Source organism: Carassius auratus, chromosome 21, assembly GCF_003368295.1.
Source record: "Carassius auratus strain Wakin chromosome 21, ASM336829v1, whole genome shotgun sequence".
NCBI lineage: Eukaryota > Metazoa > Chordata > Actinopteri > Cypriniformes > Cyprinidae > Carassius > Carassius auratus.
The window spans coordinates 9,626,496-9,647,808 of record NC_039263.1 but is presented as its reverse complement, the minus strand read 5'-3'; the positions used below and the strand labels follow the sequence as shown (position 1 = coordinate 9,647,808).

The following is a 21,313-nucleotide window of genomic DNA, read 5'->3' as shown; positions in this document are numbered from 1 at the left end:
CTTTTATTACCCAATGCTCTCTTAGAAAAGTGCACTTTATGTACTGTAAAACAATGTGCAACTGTGATTTGTTTAATTCAATTTAGTTTTTCAAGTTTCATTGATGAGTTACAAGTCACTACATCTGTATATGTACTGTATGTAACCTGTTCATATGAATCACATACAAATTCACTGATATCCAGTTATGCATTTATTTCACAAACATGATCAGACTCATACAAATTCAAGAACACATGATTATTGTTTTCTTCTATGATAACTAAACTAATTAGAACTGAGTCACTATTTTATAAATGGAGACACTGAATCATCCTCTTGTTATTACCCATAATTCCAGTTGAGCTGTCTAAATCTCAAAGCCCCGAAGTTTGAATCCAGCAATCATTTGAACTCCTCTGATGAGGCACTCAGTTCTGAGGTTTCCTATAAAATATACAATACATTAGACACAAAGTAATCAAGGACATAAAACATGAAGCACATAATAAAGCAGCACTGACAGCACAAGCAGCACTGACTGGTCTTTGGTCTAATCTTTGATCTAATTCTTTTTCAAAGTCAAAGAGGCCCATGATCCGTCATTTCATGTTTACCTCTAGTTGTTCGGTTTCTGATTTAGCCGGAAGAGATTTTTGTGGTGTATGAAAGGCCTGTGGCAGGAGAGCATAAACAAAAGACTTTAGAAAGCAGAAAGAGGCTTTCTGAACACATGCACGTTTACTCAGCTATCTAAGTAAGGTCATGCACTTTTCAAAAATATGACTTTTTTGCTTGCAGTTGAGAAATAACTCTCAAAGCTGCAGTACATATTTACACCTTTTCTAAATGGTGGCTGAGAGAGCTCAGGGCACTTCAACTTCAGAAAACACATAAAAATAGAAAAAGCACCAGCAATTCAAGAAAACTTCTTCATCAATTTGAAAACAAAAAGTGTGCAAGTGTGCACAACATAACCAAAAAATATAATATATATATATATATATATATATATATATATATATATATATATATATATATATATATATATATATATATATATATTATTAAAAATAACAGTCATGTTTTTTATTAATAACAAATTAATAGATTTATAGGGTTAATAGATATTTAGGGTTATTATGGCAGAGATATTTTTTCTATTACAAAAAATATAAATAAATACTTGTACAAGTAGTAGTAATAAACATTATTATTATTATTATTATTATTATTATTAATAAAAATATCATTCCTGTTTTTATTAATATAACATTAGTTTATTTATTTTTATATTTATTTTTATTTTACTGGATGGATGGATGGATGGAAGAGGTGAAACATTATTTATGAATGATTTTTACAAAAGAGGATGTCACTAACTATGCACTCAAGTGAAGGCAGAGATATTTTGTCTATTGCAAAAAAAAAAAAAAAGATATGTAAATAAATACATAGTACTACTAGTAGTAGTATTATATTGTATATTTTTTTATAAATATAACTTTTTTTTCTATAAATTACTAAGTCTCTATGCATTCATAGAAAGGTAAAGATATTTTCCCCTGACTAAATAGGGACAAAAATGTGTTACGCATACGCACACATGCACACACACACACACACACACACACACATTCAGAGATTATTCGACCACATCACTAGATGGTGCTGGACAGCTGCTGAAATCTTTAGTAGAGTGTCACACTGCTTGTGCATTACACACTTGTTTTTTTTATATTGTGGGCAGTAATGGTGTAAAACAGTGAGGTAAGTAAAGTACTTTACTAAAGCACTTTCAAATTAGAAGCCAAAAATCAACACACAGACCCCTCCCATTTAATCATCATCTCATTTGATGCACCAATGAACACTGTCATCTATATGCACAAAAGTCACATTAAAGATGAGGTTCACTTAAATTGAAATGTGTGTGACATTAACAGTCTGTAGAGCCATTACCTTTTTGGCTTGCTGTACCTCCTCTGTGGACTTGGATCTATTTTTTACTGTCTGTTTTTGCGGGGAGATGGTGGACACCTTGGGGAATGAAAATATAAAGAGTTAAGGCCAGAAAGTCTTTTGCTTGCACAACTGGAACATCTGTATTTTCTATTAGGACAGCTTCCTCTGTATTTTGTGATGCTCTCTGCATTTGGTTCAGTCTCCACTCACTTTGTTCTCTGTTCTGTCCATGTCTCGATTGAGGAGGGAAATCAGCTGTGTCTTTAGATAATGTAATAAGCGCTACTGCTTATCTGAAGATATAAAAAGAGATATAGAGAACAATAATATTAGCCATGATAATACTTCCCAAAGACGGTCTTCGTCGCTGAATGTCTCTCTTTTGTTTGATAGGATGATAACTGTAATTGGTCCACAGAGATGATGGGTCTTCTTTAGAAGCCTGGCTCATTTTCACAACTTTTTGTACCAAGTCTCTGTGGAATATTTGTCATCGAACAAACCCTTTCCAAATTGCGTCTGGCGGGAATCCCATGGCAAGGTACTGTAGGCGTAGCTGAGATTGAGACATTTGTGAGGTAAAAAAGAAACCTGAATCTGAATATCCCAAATCCAAAATTTGGAGCAAAACAGTGAAGCGAATGCTCATTGGATGATCTCTTAAAAAAAAAAAAAGCTTCTGTATCAAGCTTGTAAATAAGCTTGTGACTAACTTCTGTATTTTTCTTTCTGCACACATCATATTTTCAACTGCTTGTGTAGAAATATTGATGTTTGCTAAATGCATTTATGAATGCCACCTCAGCTTCAAATAAATAATCTCTGGGCTCTTTCTGTTCATATGAGATGATTTGAAACTCCTTTGTTATTGACGGCTCAGAACATTGATTGCATAAATGCATTTAATAATCTCAGTCTTTGGCAAGCTAAACCTAGGCTGACTGCATCTATTTTCCGTCTGCTTAGTCTTTCCTTTCACTGATATGACTCATCAACACCTTTTAAACCTCTTCAACTGCAAACACATGGTAGCTCATATACTGACCTATGAATAGACATTGCTGATGAATGATATATAAATTCATCAATATAATATGATGAATCCAAGGCAAGCAGTTTATAAAACAGCACAATACCATAGTTTATTTCCTCTTGAAGTACAGTATGCTGTACAGTATGAAATAAAGACATATAATACAGACATTTTCAAGATAATTTAAGTTAGGGTTAACTTCAATAATGACAATTTATAGAATAGTTTAGCATGTTAATGTATTTGGTTTTGGTGGACTAGATCTGCTACAAACTGCTAAAAGTATGGACTTGCAAATTGTAACAGAGTCAGAGATGTGTGAGCATGTAAGATATACTGCTGCTGCATAAACAGTCATACATAAATCCCATAGCAGTTCGAGACAGGTGGAGCTGGGGGAGGTGGAGGGTTTCAGAGAATGTTGTGCAATTGGCTGCAGAATCAGCAGCGAATCAGCTTCAGCCATTTAGTAAATGACTTGATAGTTACATTAGCAAATTACATTTAAAGAACCTTTCAGTCTGCAGCGACTAGTTTAATTAAATTCAATGTTCATGCAGTGTAATAATATATAGTACAAAAACAGTACAAGTATATAATAAGTATAAATATTGAAAGTTCTCATTAATCTTATATGAGGTCAGCCTGTGTCAATAATTACTCATTAATTACTTAATAGTTACTTATTGATTTGATAAATTATTAATTCATATTATATCTGTATATTATATTAATCAATTATAATTAAATTATAGAATATTTATAATATTAATAATTTATAACAATAATATTAAAACAATATCAATTTCTTTACTGGCAGTTATTATTATAATTGTTGTTGTTGTTCGACAAAAATAGTTTTAGAGGAACTATAAAGAAATTATCGCCCTTCATGCAATGTTGCCAAGTCTTCAGTTTTCCTGTGGAACTGGGCTAATTTAACACTGTTGCCGTGGGTTGCCATGGCTTTCATGTCCGCAGGTTGAAGCACCCTAAAAACGTGATATTTAGGAATTGGAATGTGAATTTTACCTGGGGTACTCCTCCAAAAAATAGAGTTTTTTACCTGTGGACACCCCTCGATAAGTTATTCTGCTAGTTTTGAGTAGCAATTGGACAGGTTTTGTTATGAAAACCCGCCAACCCTGCCTGCAGGACACTTGAAATGTCACATCAACTAGAAGAAGACCACCAGCTGAGGCGAGTCTGACCTCAGATATGAGATTGGTGCAAAAGTAAGCACCTAGAACACAACAGATGGTGACTCATCGAACCATCAGCCCTGTTGCATGCATGTGTATTTGCTGGCAGGAGAGAGACTATGAAACAGAGATATAGATAGAGTGATAAATAGAGAGGGCGATAATTTTTTTTAATGAGATGCAAATGTTAAGCAAGAGAAAATACAAATAAAAAGAAAATTGCCTCCATTTTCCTCCTGCATCTCGGCTCAGTATTTTGTGTATATATCCTAAAAACAGAATCTTTAATCAGTATTCAATAGTTATTCTAAACAAGAGCAATGGCACGGAAGCAGTTATTCAAAATCTCACCCAGGACTGAGGCCAATTACGACTCTACAGCTCTTCCGAATGCACCACCAGACGGTATTACCATGGCAACAAGCCGGTACCAGGAGCCTGACAGATGAAGGAATGAATGTGATGGGTGGTGTCCCTCAAGGGTGGGTTTAGATTACAGGGACCCCTGTCTCAAAATGTGATTTTTCATCTTTCAAACTTTCTGCCTGTGCAGAGTGTTCTGGAGAACGGTTGCAACAATGCGGTTTGAGTTTATTCAGATTAGTAATAGAAAATGATTAGCTTGACTCATTTAAGTTGGCTGACCTCATCTTTTGATTACACACTGAATCATTCATGTTGTTTAAAATAGACTAAAAGTGTACTTTACATGTCTGTCATGAGCAATTAACTGGCAGCTATGTTCCATAAACCAAGCCAGCTAAATCTAATGATTCATCTCAGATCAGTTTTGAACATGGTGTGCACAAACCCTGAATTGTTCTGAACAGAAAACATCTATTAAAATTGGAAGAGTAAGATGGATAACCGTTGCAATCTAATACATCACAGGAAATCAGTTTTATGAGTCACTATGAGAAATTTACCACAAATTTTAGTTTATAACTTTAGGTTAAGAGTTTCCATTTGATATTTTATATCAGTCGTAGAACTGTGGGACAGCACTATACTATACACATACACTATTTTTTATTTTTTTTTTTTTTTTTTTGGACCTCATAATTTTTCATAAAAATGCCATTTCTGGACCTTCTAGTAAAACCGACAGACTCTCTCTGGTGTAGGAGCAGAACTGTCTGATATGACAACAGCACCAAAACACTTCTGTGCATAACTTCTAATAAATACATTTTGACTACTTAACTACATATTAGTCAAGGTTAGATTGACAGTTTAACATCGTATAGCATCTAACAATGAACTCTGTGGAAAGTGGGGTGCAGCTGTGGTGTGTCTGGGTCTAGCTACAATGTAGAGGCCAATTGTTGCGAAAAGGATGTTAAAACTTGAAGTCACCTACATTGTCGTGACTAATGGTCCACAAGAGGGAAAACAGCTAAATAATAAGCAAAATAACATCTTAATGAAACTGAAAAAGGTCATTTGTAGGGTTAGGGGATATGACATATCATTAGCTCAGTATTCAAAACAACAAAAGCCAATGGAAAGTCCCCAAAGTGGAAGAAAAACAAGTGTGTGTGTGTGTGTGTGTGTGTGTGTGTGTGTGTGTGTGTGTGTGTGTGTGTGTGTGTGTGTGTTTAGGTGAGTGTGTGTGTGGGTGTGTGTATGTGTGTGTAGCAGACTCTTTGTTTTTGATTGAACTGTTCTGCTTCTGACACACACACACACACACACACAGGGTTAAGATGACATCAACACTCTAAACTAAATATATATATATATATATATATATATATATATATATATATATATATATATATATATATATATATATATATATATATATATATATATATATATATATATATATATATTCTAAATACATTTTTTTTATCTGGTGCATAAGCTGCAATTAGCATAAAAAATAAAATAAAATAAACATTATATATTGGAGTTTGTTAAAGTGGTCTTACCTTGAAAAAACCTGTTGTTATTTCAGTGTACACTCACTGAGGACAGACACGCAGTTGTGCAGCACTGTTCTGCTTGAAACAACACAAAACAGACCTTTAAAAAAACGAGTTAGAACAGTAGCAATCGTATCCTCACAAAGACATGCTCAGTGATGTAAGGCAGAATCCTCACCTCACAGATTCGCCTCCCTCCCTTCAGTCTTCTTTCTCTCTCTCCCTTTCCATCCCTTCTCTTCTCTTGTTCTCTCTCTCTCTCTCTCCTTTTCTATTTCTTTCTATATGTGCCTTAGCTTGGGGGCTAGTCATCTGATTACATTGCTACACGATGTCCATTCAGAGGCCATAAAAATAATGTCCCTGATGAAGACTTTCCTGAGGACAAGGTGCACTAGAGGAAAATGTGTGACTGTGTGTTTGGTTTGTGTGTGTGTTATTAAAGCCTAGGGTACCATCAGCATCAAGTTTAATAGCTGAGTACACTCCATGCATTAGCTTCTTCTTCCTCTGTGCCTCTATTTTACCTCCTTCCATTTCTGTCATTCTATCTCTATTCACCCCGGGGCAGTTGCATGTCTTCAAAAGGCACACACCAAAACCCAACAAACCTTGAGAGTTCATCACAGAAGCGAGGATATTAGCTATCAATCTTTTAAGCCATTAAAATCATAATGAAATGAAAAATTATATTATTTGATTTAGGTTTAACAAGAAACTACCTCTGAAATGTTTTTTAGATTATGTCACTTGTGATGCAGAGACTAGTGTTAACGATTCCATTTAGGAATTCTAAACTAGGAATAAAACTTTTCAAAAACCAAACTCTGCAGGACAGTTGACCATAAGGAACAGATTTGGACACCCCAAGACTAAATAAAGAACACCCACCGTACCATTTACAGAGTCTGAGGATTTTGTTGTTATATCTTGAAATATCTTGTTAATGTGGTTAAATGGTTTAGGAAGTGAGATTATATTCTGCATACCAATGCTTAAAACTGTACTATATGTTTAATTAAATATTTAAAAAGTTATGGTGATAATAGCAGAATATAGGGCCAAGCACTGAAAGCACAGCCAATAAAAATATAGCAAGCATGGAAATTTCAGTAAGCACAGCAAGAATAGCAAGCATGGCAAGCTTGTCACAGAAAAAAATCAGAGGGACTGCAATGTGCATCTCGAAGGCACAAAAATGCATAAGGTTTTTTGTATAGAAATGCAAAGCAGGACTGTTATTTTATGCTCAGAACCATCTGAAGCTGCACCATATATGAACTGATTTTAGACAAAAGTGTAATTTACTAATCCTGTTAACAACATGCTAGTAACATCCTAATCATGCTAGAAACATGCTAATCACGCTATAAAAATGCTAGCAACATGCTAGTAACTTGCGAATCATGTTTACAACATGCTTGAAACATGCTCATCATGTTAGAAGCATGCTAGTAACATGCGCATCATGCTAGTAACTTGCACATCATGTTAGAAACATTCTAGTAACTTGCTAATAACACTAACAAAATGCTAGTAACATGGTAATCATGCTAGAAACATGTTAACAACATGCTAGTAAATGCCTAACCTGATTTTACCAAGTGAGACATGTTCCTGGGACAACATCGTTGTTGACCCTGGAACAACATTGTGATTAACCAATCAGATTTGAAGAACCAGTTTATAGATTTTGTGAAGTTTATGCTTAAAATCAGTGTTTGGTGCTTGTACATCAGTGTCATTCATCTATCATTTCCTCTGATTTTAGGGATTACTCATGGTTAAGGTTAGGTTTAGGTGTAGGGATATGGTTAAGAATATATTTTTGGAGTAAAATGTTGTTCCAGGGTCAACAAAATATGTTGACCTAGGAACACATCGGACTTGGCAAAATCAGGACGTGCCTAGTAAATCGCTAATAATGCTAGAAACATACTAATAACTTGCTTATCATGCTAACAATATGCAAGTAACATTTTAATCATGCTAGAAAATGTTAACAACGTGTTAGTATATCGCTACTCATGCTAACAACATGCTAATCATGCTAGAAACAAAATGTTGGAAACTTGCTAATCATGTTAATTAACTATACACTAGTAACATGCTAATCATAACATAATAATGCTAGTAACTTTCTAGTCATGTTAGAAACTTGCTAATCGTGGTAACAAAATGCAAATAATTTCCTAATCATGTTAAAAACATTTTAGTAACCTGCTAATGATGCTAACAACAGACTAATCATGGTAACAACATGTTAGTAACATGTCAAACATGCTAGAAACTTGCTAGCTAAATGGCTAAACCATGTTCAATCTTGCTAGCATCAGGTAGGTATTCTTAAGTAGATAGTTTCTAGATAGTCTTTGCCAATTTTATCTGGTCTTTATTTTAACTGGGTTTTAGCTTTTTTAGGTTGTTATAGTTGGTCTTTTATTATCTTATATTATCTATCTATATACCTATACATTAAATAAATAAATAAAAAAAACCTTTCAGATATTAAAGCTTTTACAACTATTTACAGATTTTAAAACTTTTTCAAACTTCAGGCTAGACTTTCTCAAACCAACTTCAAAGTTCGAAAAATTTACTCATCTAGTTCTGGTTTGGTTGCCCACTTTTCATGATCCAATCAAGGAAAAAAATCACATAAGAAAAAAATCAAGCCTCCTTTGTTTTAAAAAAATATCCTGTTTCACCCAGAAATGTTACATTAAGGAAACTGTTAATAAAGTCAATAAAGGCCCCAAATATAAATGTACATTTTTACATACACTAATATGTTTTAAATATTAAAAGGGTTAGTTGACCCAAAAATGAAAATAAGCCCATAAATTACTCACCCTCAAGTCATCCTAGGTTTGTATGATTTTCTTCTTTCAGACGAATCCAGACAGAGTTATATAAAAAATGTGTCTTTGATCTTTGCAAGCAGTTTAATGGCACTCAGTGGGTGTTACAGTGCATCAGTCCAAAATAAGTTAAATAAAAAAGCCCATCCTTAATGCCTAGCACAGCTCCGGGAGGGTGAACAAAGTTTGATGTAAGAAAAATAATAATAATATTTTAAACGTAATAATCACTTTAATCTAGCTTGTGCTCGGTGTTGTACACAGATGACATATGAGGTCGGCTTTGCACATGTGCCGCTCAGAAGTGACGAATGCATATGCACAGGCTAGAGATCAAAACAAAACGACGGTCACAAATTATAAGTACAAAATTAGGATTTGTAAAGAAAAATATCAGAGGATTTTGATATAAGCCAAGAGGAGACTGGTTTTCCTTTACTAAAGTAAGGAAACCTTTCTTCCTTCGCTCCTGTTAAGAAACATTGTTTTTCATGAGACTCACCAGTGCATGCGCAAGGCCGACCTCATACGTCATCCGCCCAGAGCTGCTTCTGTGTGCAACTGTTGGCGCAAGCTACATTAGTAAGTGATTACTGCTTTTTGAATATTTATATTTTCTTAGAAAAATGCATCGATTCGCTACAGGAGGCCTTTGTTCAGCCCCCAGAGCTGCCTGAGACTCCAGGTGAGTGTCATTAAACAGCTTGAAAGATCAAAGACAATTTTTAAAATAACTCAGACTGGATTTGTCTGAAAGAAGAAAGCCATATACACCTAGGATGACTTGAGGGTGAGTAATTTATGGGCTAATTTTCATTTTTGTGTCAACTAACCCTTTAAAGGCAAATTTATACATTTATAAATTAAAATTAATCCAGCCTTATAAATGCTTAAAAACTTAATTCCCGATAACTAATGCATTAGCTAATGTTTAACCTTTAAGCCAAGTATGCAATGTCTTCGTGAACACAGAATGCAATTTTGTTATGTAAATCATTTTAAAATAAATACAAGCAGCTGGACAATAACGTGCAGAATTACATCTACTGTAAACAATATTTCATATCATTGCTTTTATAAAGAAAAATTGTCCATCATTAAAGACCACCATGTTCACATTGCTGAAACATTATTCTCTATTCTTCATGCTCCAGTGTGACAGATCATTGAAGCAAAAGATGTAACAGGTCCGTTTAGCTCACACCACGGTTTCTCGAGCTTGGTTTGAGCACTCATTTTCTGATTGTTCCTTCCCTAATGTTTCTGATTGTACTCCAGGAGAATCCACTTCAAAAGACCCCATACTGGAGCAAGACTCCTCCAGTGATCTGTTTGTCTCAGCTTCGTCCACTTCTTCCATGGGTAACTGGAGAAACTGAGGCAGCATTAGATGTTCTTTCTTCAGCAGGCCTCGTTGATCATCAGCACTGCAGCACTGAGCTCGGTTTAACAACTCCACCAAACCTGAAAGTCCCAATAGCTTTAGATGAGCAGATTGGTCGAAGACCAAGAGAAAATAAATTAGAAAATCATCATTTACCCTCCATGTCATAGGTTCTTCTCAATCCAGGGTTCTTCTGACGGGCAGCAGATCTGGAAATCCCTGGAGGGAACATGTTTGCATCCACACCACCTCTCCGATCCTGGTGACAGATGCACAAGATGTTAGACCTCAAAGAAGGACTGAAGAATATAAAGATATAGAATTCTGCTATCTGAAAGCAGTAGACTCACTTGTAATGAAGGAGTTGAGTTCCCTTTGGGGCTGCTGGCCTGATCAACACCTGCTAGAGAGAATTACAGTTTTCATCTTAGAATGGGCTGTTTTACAAGACTGATTCCAGGGAAGAAAAAAAGGAATCATAATTTCCCATTGTTGAAATGTTGATAAATTCCATCTATATAGATCACATATAATGTAAATGGGTCGTGTGTGGGACAGGTTTAGTGCTGTACAGGGCCCACAACGACAACACAGATGGAAGATGACATGTTCTCCACAGAGCATGGCACTGTAAATCTAGCGCAGAGAGTAGAACATGGATCACATGGATCATTGTCTGTTAATTCAAGCTTTAAGGAAAATTCCAAGGTTGGTTCATTCTCTATTTATGTATCTATCTATCTATCTATCTATCTATCTATCTATCTATCTATCTATCTATCTATCTATCTATCTATCTATATGTGTGTCTGTCTTCCTTGTGTGAAACCTGACAGATGTAGAATTTTTTACATACCTTTATCTAGAATTAGTGTCTTATTGGCCAAAGAGGTGACTGCTGTGTTCATACTTAATATCTCTCCAGTTTCACTCTGAAAATAGAGAACAGAAATGATAAAGCATGTTAGCACATGACTGACATAAAGGCTGAAACAGAGAGATCAATGTCATCTATAATAGTATTTATTTTGATTAGAATTTATGATAATTCATAGAAAAAAACATGATGTTATATGAAAAACATGATTTTGGAGGGAAAGCATTCAGTTGTGCAGACTCTATTATCTTATTATATTCTCTTTATTCTCATATTGAGAAAATAATTGTTTTGAAATGAAGCTAAAATACATTACAATAATGAATAGCATAGAGCATCTAGAGGTTTCTTCTGCATTCTAAATCTTTTGGAGGTTTTCTGGGTTGTGTGCGGGGGCTCTGATGGACATAAACACATTAAATGATTTGTTCAGTACTGGCTCTGTCCTACTTTTGCAGCTGCGTTTTTTTTTTTTTTAACAAAAGAAACAGGAAAATCTGTCAATGTTTGCCTAAATGTTTGTGGTCCATCAGAAAAGGACAAACTATTAACTTTCAACAAAGAATGAAATGGCTGTTCCGGTCACTCTAGGCCTCCCCTCACCATGCTGACAATGGCATCCTGTGACCTGAGGCGGTATTTCTGAAGCATGGCCGCTAGGGCGTCCTGCAGGGTCTTATTAGACTTCACTACAACGGCCACCGTCTTTCCTGCGAAGGCTACCTTCACTCTGTACAAGAGACATAACACAAACACATGTGCACATACAGATTGTTTAGCTCCACCCAAAAATCATTTATCTACCCTCGTGTGGTTTCAAACCTGTATTACTTCTTTCTTCTGTGCTCTGTGAATCACAAAATGCATTTTGAAGAATATTCTTAACTAAACAGTTTCTGTTCACATTGACTTGGTTTGTGTGGACAAAAAGTATGATGGAAATCAACAGGAACTGAACATTGTCAGTTATTAGCATTCTTCAAAGTATGTCGTTATGCACAGAATTATATTTCTTTTTCTAGCACTCACGCAAATGTGACCCTCAGTTCCAAAAACACCTGCTGGTCCTTCAGCACAGAGCTGTCCTGGTCCAGTGACAGTGGTTGCTATACATAACACCCAATGGGAAATAACAATAAAAAATAAACACAAAAAATAAAATCAAAATTCTATATTTGAAAAGAAATTCATACATGGGCATATTTTTTATTTGTCTATAAAAACATTTTATAAAAAGGTTTTTAGGCTCATGAGAAACTAAATTCAGTAATTTGTGTCCATATTCTGACTGGTAATGCACATGTACATTTTTCACACTTCTTACTTTGTCTTTGCCATGTAGATAAATAATGATGTCTGAAAGAGGAAGGCCTCTTTTTTCACACAGTCCAGTGAGCATGTTCCGGATTGTGACGCCAGGTCGGGCTGGGGTCAGAGAAGCTGTACCATCAGGCAGGAAGACACAGCAGTACTTATCTACCCTTCCGTCTGCAGAGCGTGCCACTAATTTGTCAACCTGCAACAACAGTATTGATATGAGCTGGTACTGATATGGCACGATATGATTCTTGTCTTAGTAGACTTTGTGGCAAGTTACCTCTGAACTCTTCACAAGTCCAGTCTTGAAGCTGATAGGTGATTCTGGAAATGGCAGAGAACACAGAATTTATTAGACGGTCTAAAGGCCTCTTCTTAGTTCAGTTTGTCCAATATTGACATCTTAAATTCACCTCCCCAGGACCCTCTCTTTTCTTTGCGCTTGTCCTTTCCTATCATGCCTTGAAGATTGACTTTCCTCCTCTCTACCACCTCATCACCATCTGCTGTTCCAAGCTTCACCTTTAACCTCTGGAACACAACAACCTCATATGAATCTCTTATTAGGGTAAAACATTTCTAATTTTCATATTTTGAGAAATTCATACCTCCTTAGTTCTATCGAATTTGACTTGCTCTTTGGGTGAAGTGCTGCTGGTGGGTTTTGTTGCTGGGATGGGTCTGCCACGAGAGTCCAGCCCCGGCAGAGGACTGCCCTCCACATCAGCTAGCATGCAGCTCTGATAGAGCTGTGAGCGCACAAAACGAGAATAGCTGTCAAACTTCATCAGTTTGAAGATCTGGAAGCGGGGAGAGGGAAAAGAGAGGATAGGATAGGTAAGGACACTTCTGTTCAAGAGGGAGTCAAAGGAGGGCAGGCTCTTGATTTGATTGCTTTTAGTAGCTCTGGATAATTGAGTCATGATTGCTGTCTGTTCTTAAATGAAAGTGGTTTGACTCATCCCATATGACACAACAAAAACGTCTGTCACTTTTTATTATATAATGGAAAAATATTTTCAGTATGACACATGTCTTCTTTATTAAGCCTCACAGAGGAGCACAGTCTTTTAGGTTTTTCACAGACATATGGTTGTTGATCCTGTTTCACCTGTTTGAGCAATGCAAAAATCTCTGCTGTTTTGTTGTCTTGTTGTTGAAAATGTTTTTTAAATTGATTGAAAAAGATACATATGAAGGTGCCTGCTTGTTTGTTCATTACAATGGGAATGCTCTAGTTTTTCTTATTACATCTTGAACTGTCATGAGCAGGGACTCTTAAATATTTAGTCATGAAGTCACTTTTAGGGAATTGGTGATAAAAGTTAACTACAACCAATACATTATTGCAAATTTTCATACCAATATTCAACATATATATAAAAGGGTAATTATATCCAGTTAAATTAAATAGACCTATTCTGCAAAGATGCATTTTTTTTTTCCTTTCTATTTTTCAACCGCAATTTTTCAATAGTTTAGTTATATAAAAAAAAATGTTTCTTGATGATGACATTTTTTGCTTGAGGTATATCCCTGAAATGTAAAGTTTCGGAAACAGATGATACAACTAAACTGTATATATATATATATATATATATATATATATATATATATATATATATATATATATATATATATATATATATATATATATATATTTTTTTTTTTTTTTTTAAATGGAATACACCAGAAGTATACCATGAATGCAATGTAAAACCAATATTTTTTACCAATATTAAATATGAAATTGGTGTAAAAGAAATTGTAATTATAACCTATATTTAACATTAAATAGACCTATACTGCAAAGAATCAGCTTTTTTCCTTTCTAATTCTTAACAATAATAATAGAGCATTGATGAAAATTATAATACACCTAGTTCAAGTCATGAAACAATTTTGATAACTGATTGGTCCTTTTAAGCTGGCAACACAGCAGTTTTTTGTTTTTTTATTCTCAAAATGGTTCAGAATAGTATTGTGCACAATGAGAATTTTCTTTAGCCCTCTTCCTCCCTAGCACCACCTGTTTAAATCTTCTACAGGGTTCTCTCTATTGTACCTTGCAGCTTCAGCAGCATGTATCATAATTTCTGTAATTGTAAGTAGTAAGCCTTCACTCATTACAGCAGCAGTGTAGCAGATTCACCAAGAGCAATCCTAGAATCCATTCTTACAGTTAAAATGCTGTTAAAATCTATTGAAAGATTTACAAAACAACATAAAACCTGTAGAGACAATTCATTTAAGATTATAAATTATATATATATATATATATATATATATATATATATATATATATATATATATATATATATATATATATATATATAATTTAGCCTTAACATATGGAAACAGTGGTTGAGTACCCTGCATTATGGTATGACATCACATACCTGTTGTTGTGCTTTTTGAAAGATGTCAGGATGAGGATTTTGAACATCTTTCTCCTCAACCCGTACCCTGTCATCTATGTTGATGGGTGATGTTGCATTGCTGGACAGGAAAGTGTTATAAATTGAAGATGCCTCTTTCTTAAGCTAGGGTAAGAAAACATACATAACATTTATGTTATTTCTATGAATTAATAAAAAGAAACCGTAATAAGTGGATAAAGGGGAGAGATATACAATACTGATATTTACCTGCTCAGTTTGATGGACGGGTATTTTTCGAAACTTTTCACATGCCAGCCAGAACAAGATGTTCTCAGCACTGACCTCAGATTTCAGAAATCCCTGTGGTGAACAAACAAACTTGTAATTTTGGGAACACGCTAAGAATATGCCTCAAATCTAGATGAACTGCATGTGCTGGTGGGAACATACACCTGATAATTACCATCACCTGAATTATCATTAAAAACAAGGCAACAATTTAATTTCTGGTTCTAGCTGGCATCTCTGTTGGCCACCAAATGAAAAATTCACAGAGGTTTATCCATCTCACTGCTCTCTCACCTAGACGCCTGAACGTTTCCTTTCCCCAACAAACTCTCTTCCAGCCCCCTCTTTGAAACAGTCTCCACACCTCCTCATTTCCCTATAATTACAATGACTCATACCGTGGGCTGTTTTCCTCCTCACCTCCTTTTTTTCAGGTTTTACACATTTCACAATGAATTGGGGTTGAATTACTTGCTCTGCGTGGTTGGTAAACAAATGAGAGTGCCGAACAACATGGCAGCCGCTCTCAGCAGCATTCTGTTTATTAAGAAGTGAGTAAGTACAGAACTGTATGACGTGTACACTTAGAAACTAGAAGCAAAGGCTTATTTCTAGGACACCACTTCTGCTTTTGTCTGCTGAGTAAGATAGTCAGCTTTCTATTTGTAATAGAGGTTGGAAAACCAGCATGCAGCGTTTTACAGTTTATATATATATTTAAAAGAGAAAGAAAAAAATCAGACTGTCATTCAACTAAAAATATGATCTAAATTAAAAGCAAGATTTGCTTAGTTGCCTGAAGCAGCAGTTTAAAGTGGTACGTCAACATTGAATTTTATTTTTATTAAAAATGATTAAATTATTGCATAAAATTGACAATCTTAGACATTATACATAGTTCATTCCTGTCCAGTTAACTCCCCAGAAAGGAACCAGTTTCAGCCCAGATCCAGATTTCAGACGTGCCAGATGTTGCTCTCTGGGTCAAGTGCTATTAGAAGAGCCATTTGTGAAATAAACTTTCACAGTAGGCAAATCAATATTTTCCCTTAAACCCTGTTGATATGTCGATAAAAATTCACACTCACTGCTGTAGCTATACGAGTAGTGGTGCTTTACTCACTGTGAAGTAGCGTACGCCTGTTGGGTCCTCCAGGAGCCTCTCAAAGCTGACGGCCCAGCTGGCCACCTGACCCACCCCTCTGCTCCCTTCACTGGGCACGGTGGGCAGACTGCTGTTACTGCTGGAGTACTGTGATGCTGACCGATTATCTGTTTCCAGTACATTCAGTTCTATCACCCATGAGACAAAGAGAATGCTATAGAGCATTTATTATAAAAATAAATGAATTTGCAGAAAATGTATGAAATATTAACAGAATAAAAAGCTACCAAGAACTTACACTTTTATGATTGTTTCTTTAACACACTTAAGTATACCTTTAAGTGTGCTTTGTAATTGTGTCAAAATAAAAATGCAATAACCCTATAACATAGATTTTAGTTTGTCATAAATGTTAGGCAGTATACTTGAACCACATCATAAAGACAATAGAATAAATTGTCAAATTACATATAAAGATGTAGGCCTACTTAAGCAGGTCAAAAAACTCTATAAAATATAATATGATAATTAGTCTAATTGCAATCAACATTCAGTTAAGTGTAAAATCAGTGCATTCATACTTAGTCATTTTATTTCTTCATAAAATTAACTCTGCTTAAAAGTGTGCTCAATTAGACTTTTTCACAGGGGTCTTTTTCCATGGTCTTTCAAAAAAAGGTACAAAAGCTGTCACTAGGGCAGTACCTTTTCAAAAGGGACACCTTTGTACCTCATTTACTCTTAAAAGGTGCATATTAAAGGGGTCATGACATGAGAAATCAAATTTGCCTTGATCTTTTGGCATGTAAGAGGTCTTTGCACCATTAAAACTTCCAGCAAATTACAGAGCTTAAAACGTCCTCCTCGTTATAATCCAACCGTTTATTGAATCAAGCCCCAAAAACACCTCATTTTGGTTCCAGGGGGCAAGGTGACAAATGGCATGAAAGACCATGGTTTTGATGCATTTGGTTTAAACAGTTCATTCGTGTCTGTTTACAGATATCAGAAGGATCCCAGCATAGGGAACAAGTGGATAGTTCATTTAGTAAATAATTTCATGATGCTTTGTCTGGATGGAAATTACCATTTTATTTTGATTATGTTGTCAACACGCAACACGCCAGTCTCGTGTTGCCAGACCTTCAGACTGAAGGTCTGGAATTCATGGCAGCTTTCATTGGCCAAGGCCAGCCTAAAATCCAGTGTTGATCCTGATAAGCGCTCGTCATCCCAGTTGTAAACACAAAGGCTTTCTTTTTTCATGAGGGGGTTTGGCACCACGGTGTCTTTGTTTCCAGGTGAAACATTAAAGAACGTGACACGGAAATCCTGTAGAACTCAACCAATCCGACGACAACTTTGACAATCCTGAAGTGTTTCCACTTTTGTGTCCCATATGCATCAGACGTTTAGCCAATGGCCCGTGGGCGTGACGTCTGAAGCTGAGACTATCAACACACTTACATGCAATAGTGAGGGAGCATTGATACTGTTTCCTATGCAATTACATCAGCCAATCATAACAATGGCCGATTATTAAGAATCTAGAAGGACACGGCCTTAAAAACAGTTCATTTAAGAGAGAGGGTCAAAAAGAGAGTTGAAAGTAATAATTCTTCCATATATTTTTATTTTTTTATTTGTTTGTGTGTGTGCATTTATTTATGTATTGCATTTATTAACATTATAAGTAAACCTCAAGGAACCCCTTTAATACTTTAAATGTACATACATTATTAGTACCTCAAGTGTACATATATTAGTACCAAAATGGTATGTGTTAGTACATTTTAAAGGGGTACCACCCCAGTGACATTTTTGTACCTTTTTTCTGTTGTGAAATAATGGTGTGTTTCTTATTCTGGTAGTTATTTTTACATTGTTTCTAGGGTAACCATTTCCATCATTTTTGTGCATTAGATGAATAAATAATGTATCAGATGGACTACCAATTGGTGATTGACCTAGTAGACCTTGATCAAGCTGATCAAGCTAGGGGACGAGGAACAACCCAGCCAAAATCTTCCAAAAACTTGAGAAAATCGGGATCAGCTAACATTAATGCAGTTTTCTAACAGGGACAATTACAACACAATACGACCAGATTCCAACTTCCAATTTAAAAAAATAAAATAAATTAAGTGTAATTTTGTATAAGCACGTTATAAACTTGAAATCACAAAAAAAGGGGAAAAAATAGATCTGTCCCACTTTATCTGAGAAAATGATATTACACCAAATATGTGACCCTGGACCACAAAACCAGTCATAAGGGTACATTTTTTAAAACTGAAATTTATACATAAACTGAAAGCTGGTGTATGGATGGAGGATAGGACAATATTTGGCTGAGATACAACTATTTGAAAATCTGGAATCTGAGGGTGCAAAAAAAAAATCGAAATATTAAGAAAATCGCCTTTAAAGTTGTCCAAAAGAAGTTCTTAGCAATGCATATTACTAATAAAAAATTACGTTTTCATATATCAATGGAAGGGAATTTTTTAAATATCTTCACGGAACATGAACTTAACATCCTAATGAAATGAATGGCGTGAAAGAAACATTTATAATTTTGTCCCATTCAATGTATTTTTGGCTATTGCTACAAATATATCCATGCAACTTATGACTGGTTTTGTGATCCAGGTTCACATATAGTTTTGATAAATTCACATTTAGGAGAGTTTTGGTTTTACAAAGGCTATGAGAGTAAGGTATTATCAATGCTGAATTTTTTTTTTTGCCAGTTTCTGCACAATCTATCTTATTTTAGGCTCTAATAACTGAAGTTTTCTATTTTAATGTAATGTCAAATTAAAAGCACTGCATATAATACAGTGAAGAAAAAAAACTATGCACAAGCATGTCAGTCAGAATGGTCGTATGAGCAAATTTAGCTCTCTTTTCTCTTCCTCAGTCTGTGGGAATATGTGAGACATGCTAAATTATCAGCTCATCAATCTGACACTTCTTTTTTTACCATTTATGTATGTGCACTGCTAAACTGTCTCGTTGGGGTAAATGCTTCCGAAAAAAAAACACTTTCTACAGCTCTCTTCCGTTATTCCGGCACTTCACTCGTCACTTGTTTTTGTGGCACTGAAAGGCAGTATGGGAATTTCCCAAGGGTGATTTAGAGTAACACTGATGACTAGCATCAGGCGCTTGATGATAACTAGTGCTATCGATGATTGTCCTCACTTCCAGACAGTCACATGACTTTCTATACCTCTGTCTGTCTGCCTGCCTGCCTACCTGTTTTTTCTCTCCCGGTCTCATTATGACACTTGAACCGAGAGAGGAAACTGATGTGGTTACACCTGCCCCAAAAACAAGGTGCAAACAGGTCAAAGTGCTAAACCTAGATGTATGTTGAACCTAGATGTCTGTTCAACAGCCTCGTGGATAAAGTTTGAAAACACAGCTTTCCCCTGATCGCTTTCAAGAAACATAATGGAGGGAAACATATCATTCATCCTCCATTTCCCCTTTAAAAACAGTTATTAAAGCATAACTCACCTCCATCTGAAACAGCCAGGGTCTGTGGGAAAATGAAATTATATTGATCAGAATTGTAATAAAGTACACTAAACAAAAATGTATAGGCTAGATCACGGCGCACAGTCATCTGTGGCATTTGAGACTTAGATGAAGCACATTTCTTTGGAAATGAATGCAGTTTGATTCAACGCCTGCAGACTGAGGGAAAGAGCTCTCCGCTCGCAACAAAATGTGACACGAAATTGGAGTCTGAGACAAAATGGCTGCTCATTTCCCCCTAAATTGCATATTAACTGCTATTATTGTTCTCTGATCTTCTCATTCGCAGCGGGTAATGCAGCAGAGCTTATATCTTCAATGATCTGCAGGAAAGAATCAAGCATAAGTGCCAAAAAAGACTTTTAAAGACGTTTTCGCCCTGAATGAAAGAAAGTAGTTGCAACTCTACATTAGCTTGTTCAAGGCCAATTAAAAACTAAAAATAAAAATAGTCAGCTCATTGTTACCAAGCACATTTTCATGATCAGATTCATATTTTGTGGCAGTTCTCTCTTTGTGCACACACACCATTACATTTCACTCCCTTCTGAACATACCTTAAGTCCGTTGGATATCCCATTGTTGTTCCCTTTCAGAGACATATCCTTTGATTCTCATGTACTTTAGATTATTAACGAGTGCATGAGTGAGTTGTTTCTGATGTGCATATGAGAAGTTCTCTGAGCACAATATAACTTCCTGCTTGAACAGGAAGTCTTACCATGGTAACATGCCGCAAGAGGAAGTGTGGGCATGTTTCAGACAGAGCTCTTTTTTGAACGTTTTTACAGTGAAATCATGGCTGCAGTTCTTCCATCGTTACACAATGAATGAAGTCATTTTTGTAGAAGAACGGTCATTGAAAAGAAATGATTGTGTATTTGTGACCTTTAACATGTGTTGTTTTGCTATTGATATGTTTTTGTTCTGTAAGAGCAGATTTAGATTAGATTTATTTTTTTTTTTTAATTATCGTTCAAGCAATCATGACCAAAAACCGCTGCACTTCTGTTAGTGAATGTCAATCAAGTTGCTATCGGACACAATCAAGTCTGTCATTTTGAGATGATTCAACCCAACATTTGAAAGTTACTAAAGTTACATTACTGGAATTTCTGCTAATGGCTAGCATGGCAGGAACTCCATGTGCTTGGCAACAATAGAGAGATGAGGAAATGAGGGCTCTTCTGAAATTACTCAAAGGTTTTACCTTGTTAAGGGTGCATGGGTGACTTTCTGACAGGGTGTTGTGTCTCCCAAGAGTCCTTCGAAAAGAGTTGCGTCGAGGAAGAATTGAGAACCCTCTAGTGATTTCATTGAAACTCAAGGTCCTCTGATTTGAAATTCACACACAAAAATATCAGCATATTGGGTTGAATACAAGTAAATCACACAATATTTTGACTGTATTTCTATATTAAATTATATTACAGGAGTACTTCACATT

General features: G+C 35.5%; 1 protein-coding gene and 1 long non-coding RNA gene across 5 annotated transcripts; both read right to left on the bottom strand.

Moving 5' to 3' along the window:
* Positions 1-175: 175 nt before the first annotated feature.
* On the bottom strand, positions 176-7,625 carry LOC113038407 (uncharacterized). 2 transcript variants are annotated; one of them, XR_003274780.1, is made up of 6 exons: positions 6,286-7,625; positions 6,114-6,182; positions 2,155-2,237; positions 1,942-2,019; positions 597-653; positions 176-426 (listed from the first exon to the last, which is right to left on the bottom strand). It is a non-coding gene; the product is annotated as an uncharacterized LOC113038407 (long non-coding RNA). The 2 variants fall into 2 exon arrangements; XR_003274779.1 differs by having other exon boundaries at positions 6,114-7,619.
* Positions 7,626-9,010: 1,385 nt separating this feature from the next.
* On the bottom strand, positions 9,011-20,567 carry LOC113038406 (regulator of G-protein signaling 14-like). 3 transcript variants are annotated; one of them, XM_026195780.1, is made up of 15 exons: positions 20,424-20,567; positions 19,846-19,867; positions 16,339-16,508; positions 15,195-15,287; positions 14,946-15,089; positions 13,155-13,346; positions 12,960-13,077; positions 12,827-12,870; positions 12,554-12,745; positions 12,259-12,335; positions 11,833-11,959; positions 11,209-11,284; positions 10,703-10,752; positions 10,509-10,611; positions 9,011-10,432 (listed from the first exon to the last, which is right to left on the bottom strand). In XM_026195780.1, exons 1-15 carry the CDS (start codon positions 20,466-20,468, stop codon positions 10,167-10,169), a joined length of 1,719 nt encoding a protein of 572 aa, XP_026051565.1. In that variant the 5' UTR covers positions 20,469-20,567; the 3' UTR covers positions 9,011-10,166. The 3 variants fall into 3 exon arrangements, with proteins under 3 accessions (XP_026051565.1, XP_026051566.1, XP_026051564.1); XM_026195781.1 differs by having other exon boundaries at positions 10,703-10,755; positions 16,339-16,487; XM_026195779.1 differs by having other exon boundaries at positions 10,703-10,755; positions 20,424-20,566.
* Between the last annotated feature and the right edge of the window lie 746 nt (positions 20,568-21,313).

Coding starts and splice junctions, on each gene's coding strand:
- LOC113038406 (XM_026195779.1), bottom strand. CDS start 20,468: ATGTCTCTGAAAGGGAACAACAATGGGATATCCAACGGACTTAAG. Junction 19,868..20,423: donor GGATATCCAACGGACTTAAG/GTATGTTCAGAA, acceptor ATTTTCCCACAG/ACCCTGGCTGTTTCAGATGG. Junction 15,090..15,194: donor CCGTCCATCAAACTGAGCAG/GTAAATATCAGT, acceptor TTCTTACCCTAG/CTTAAGAAAGAGGCATCTTC.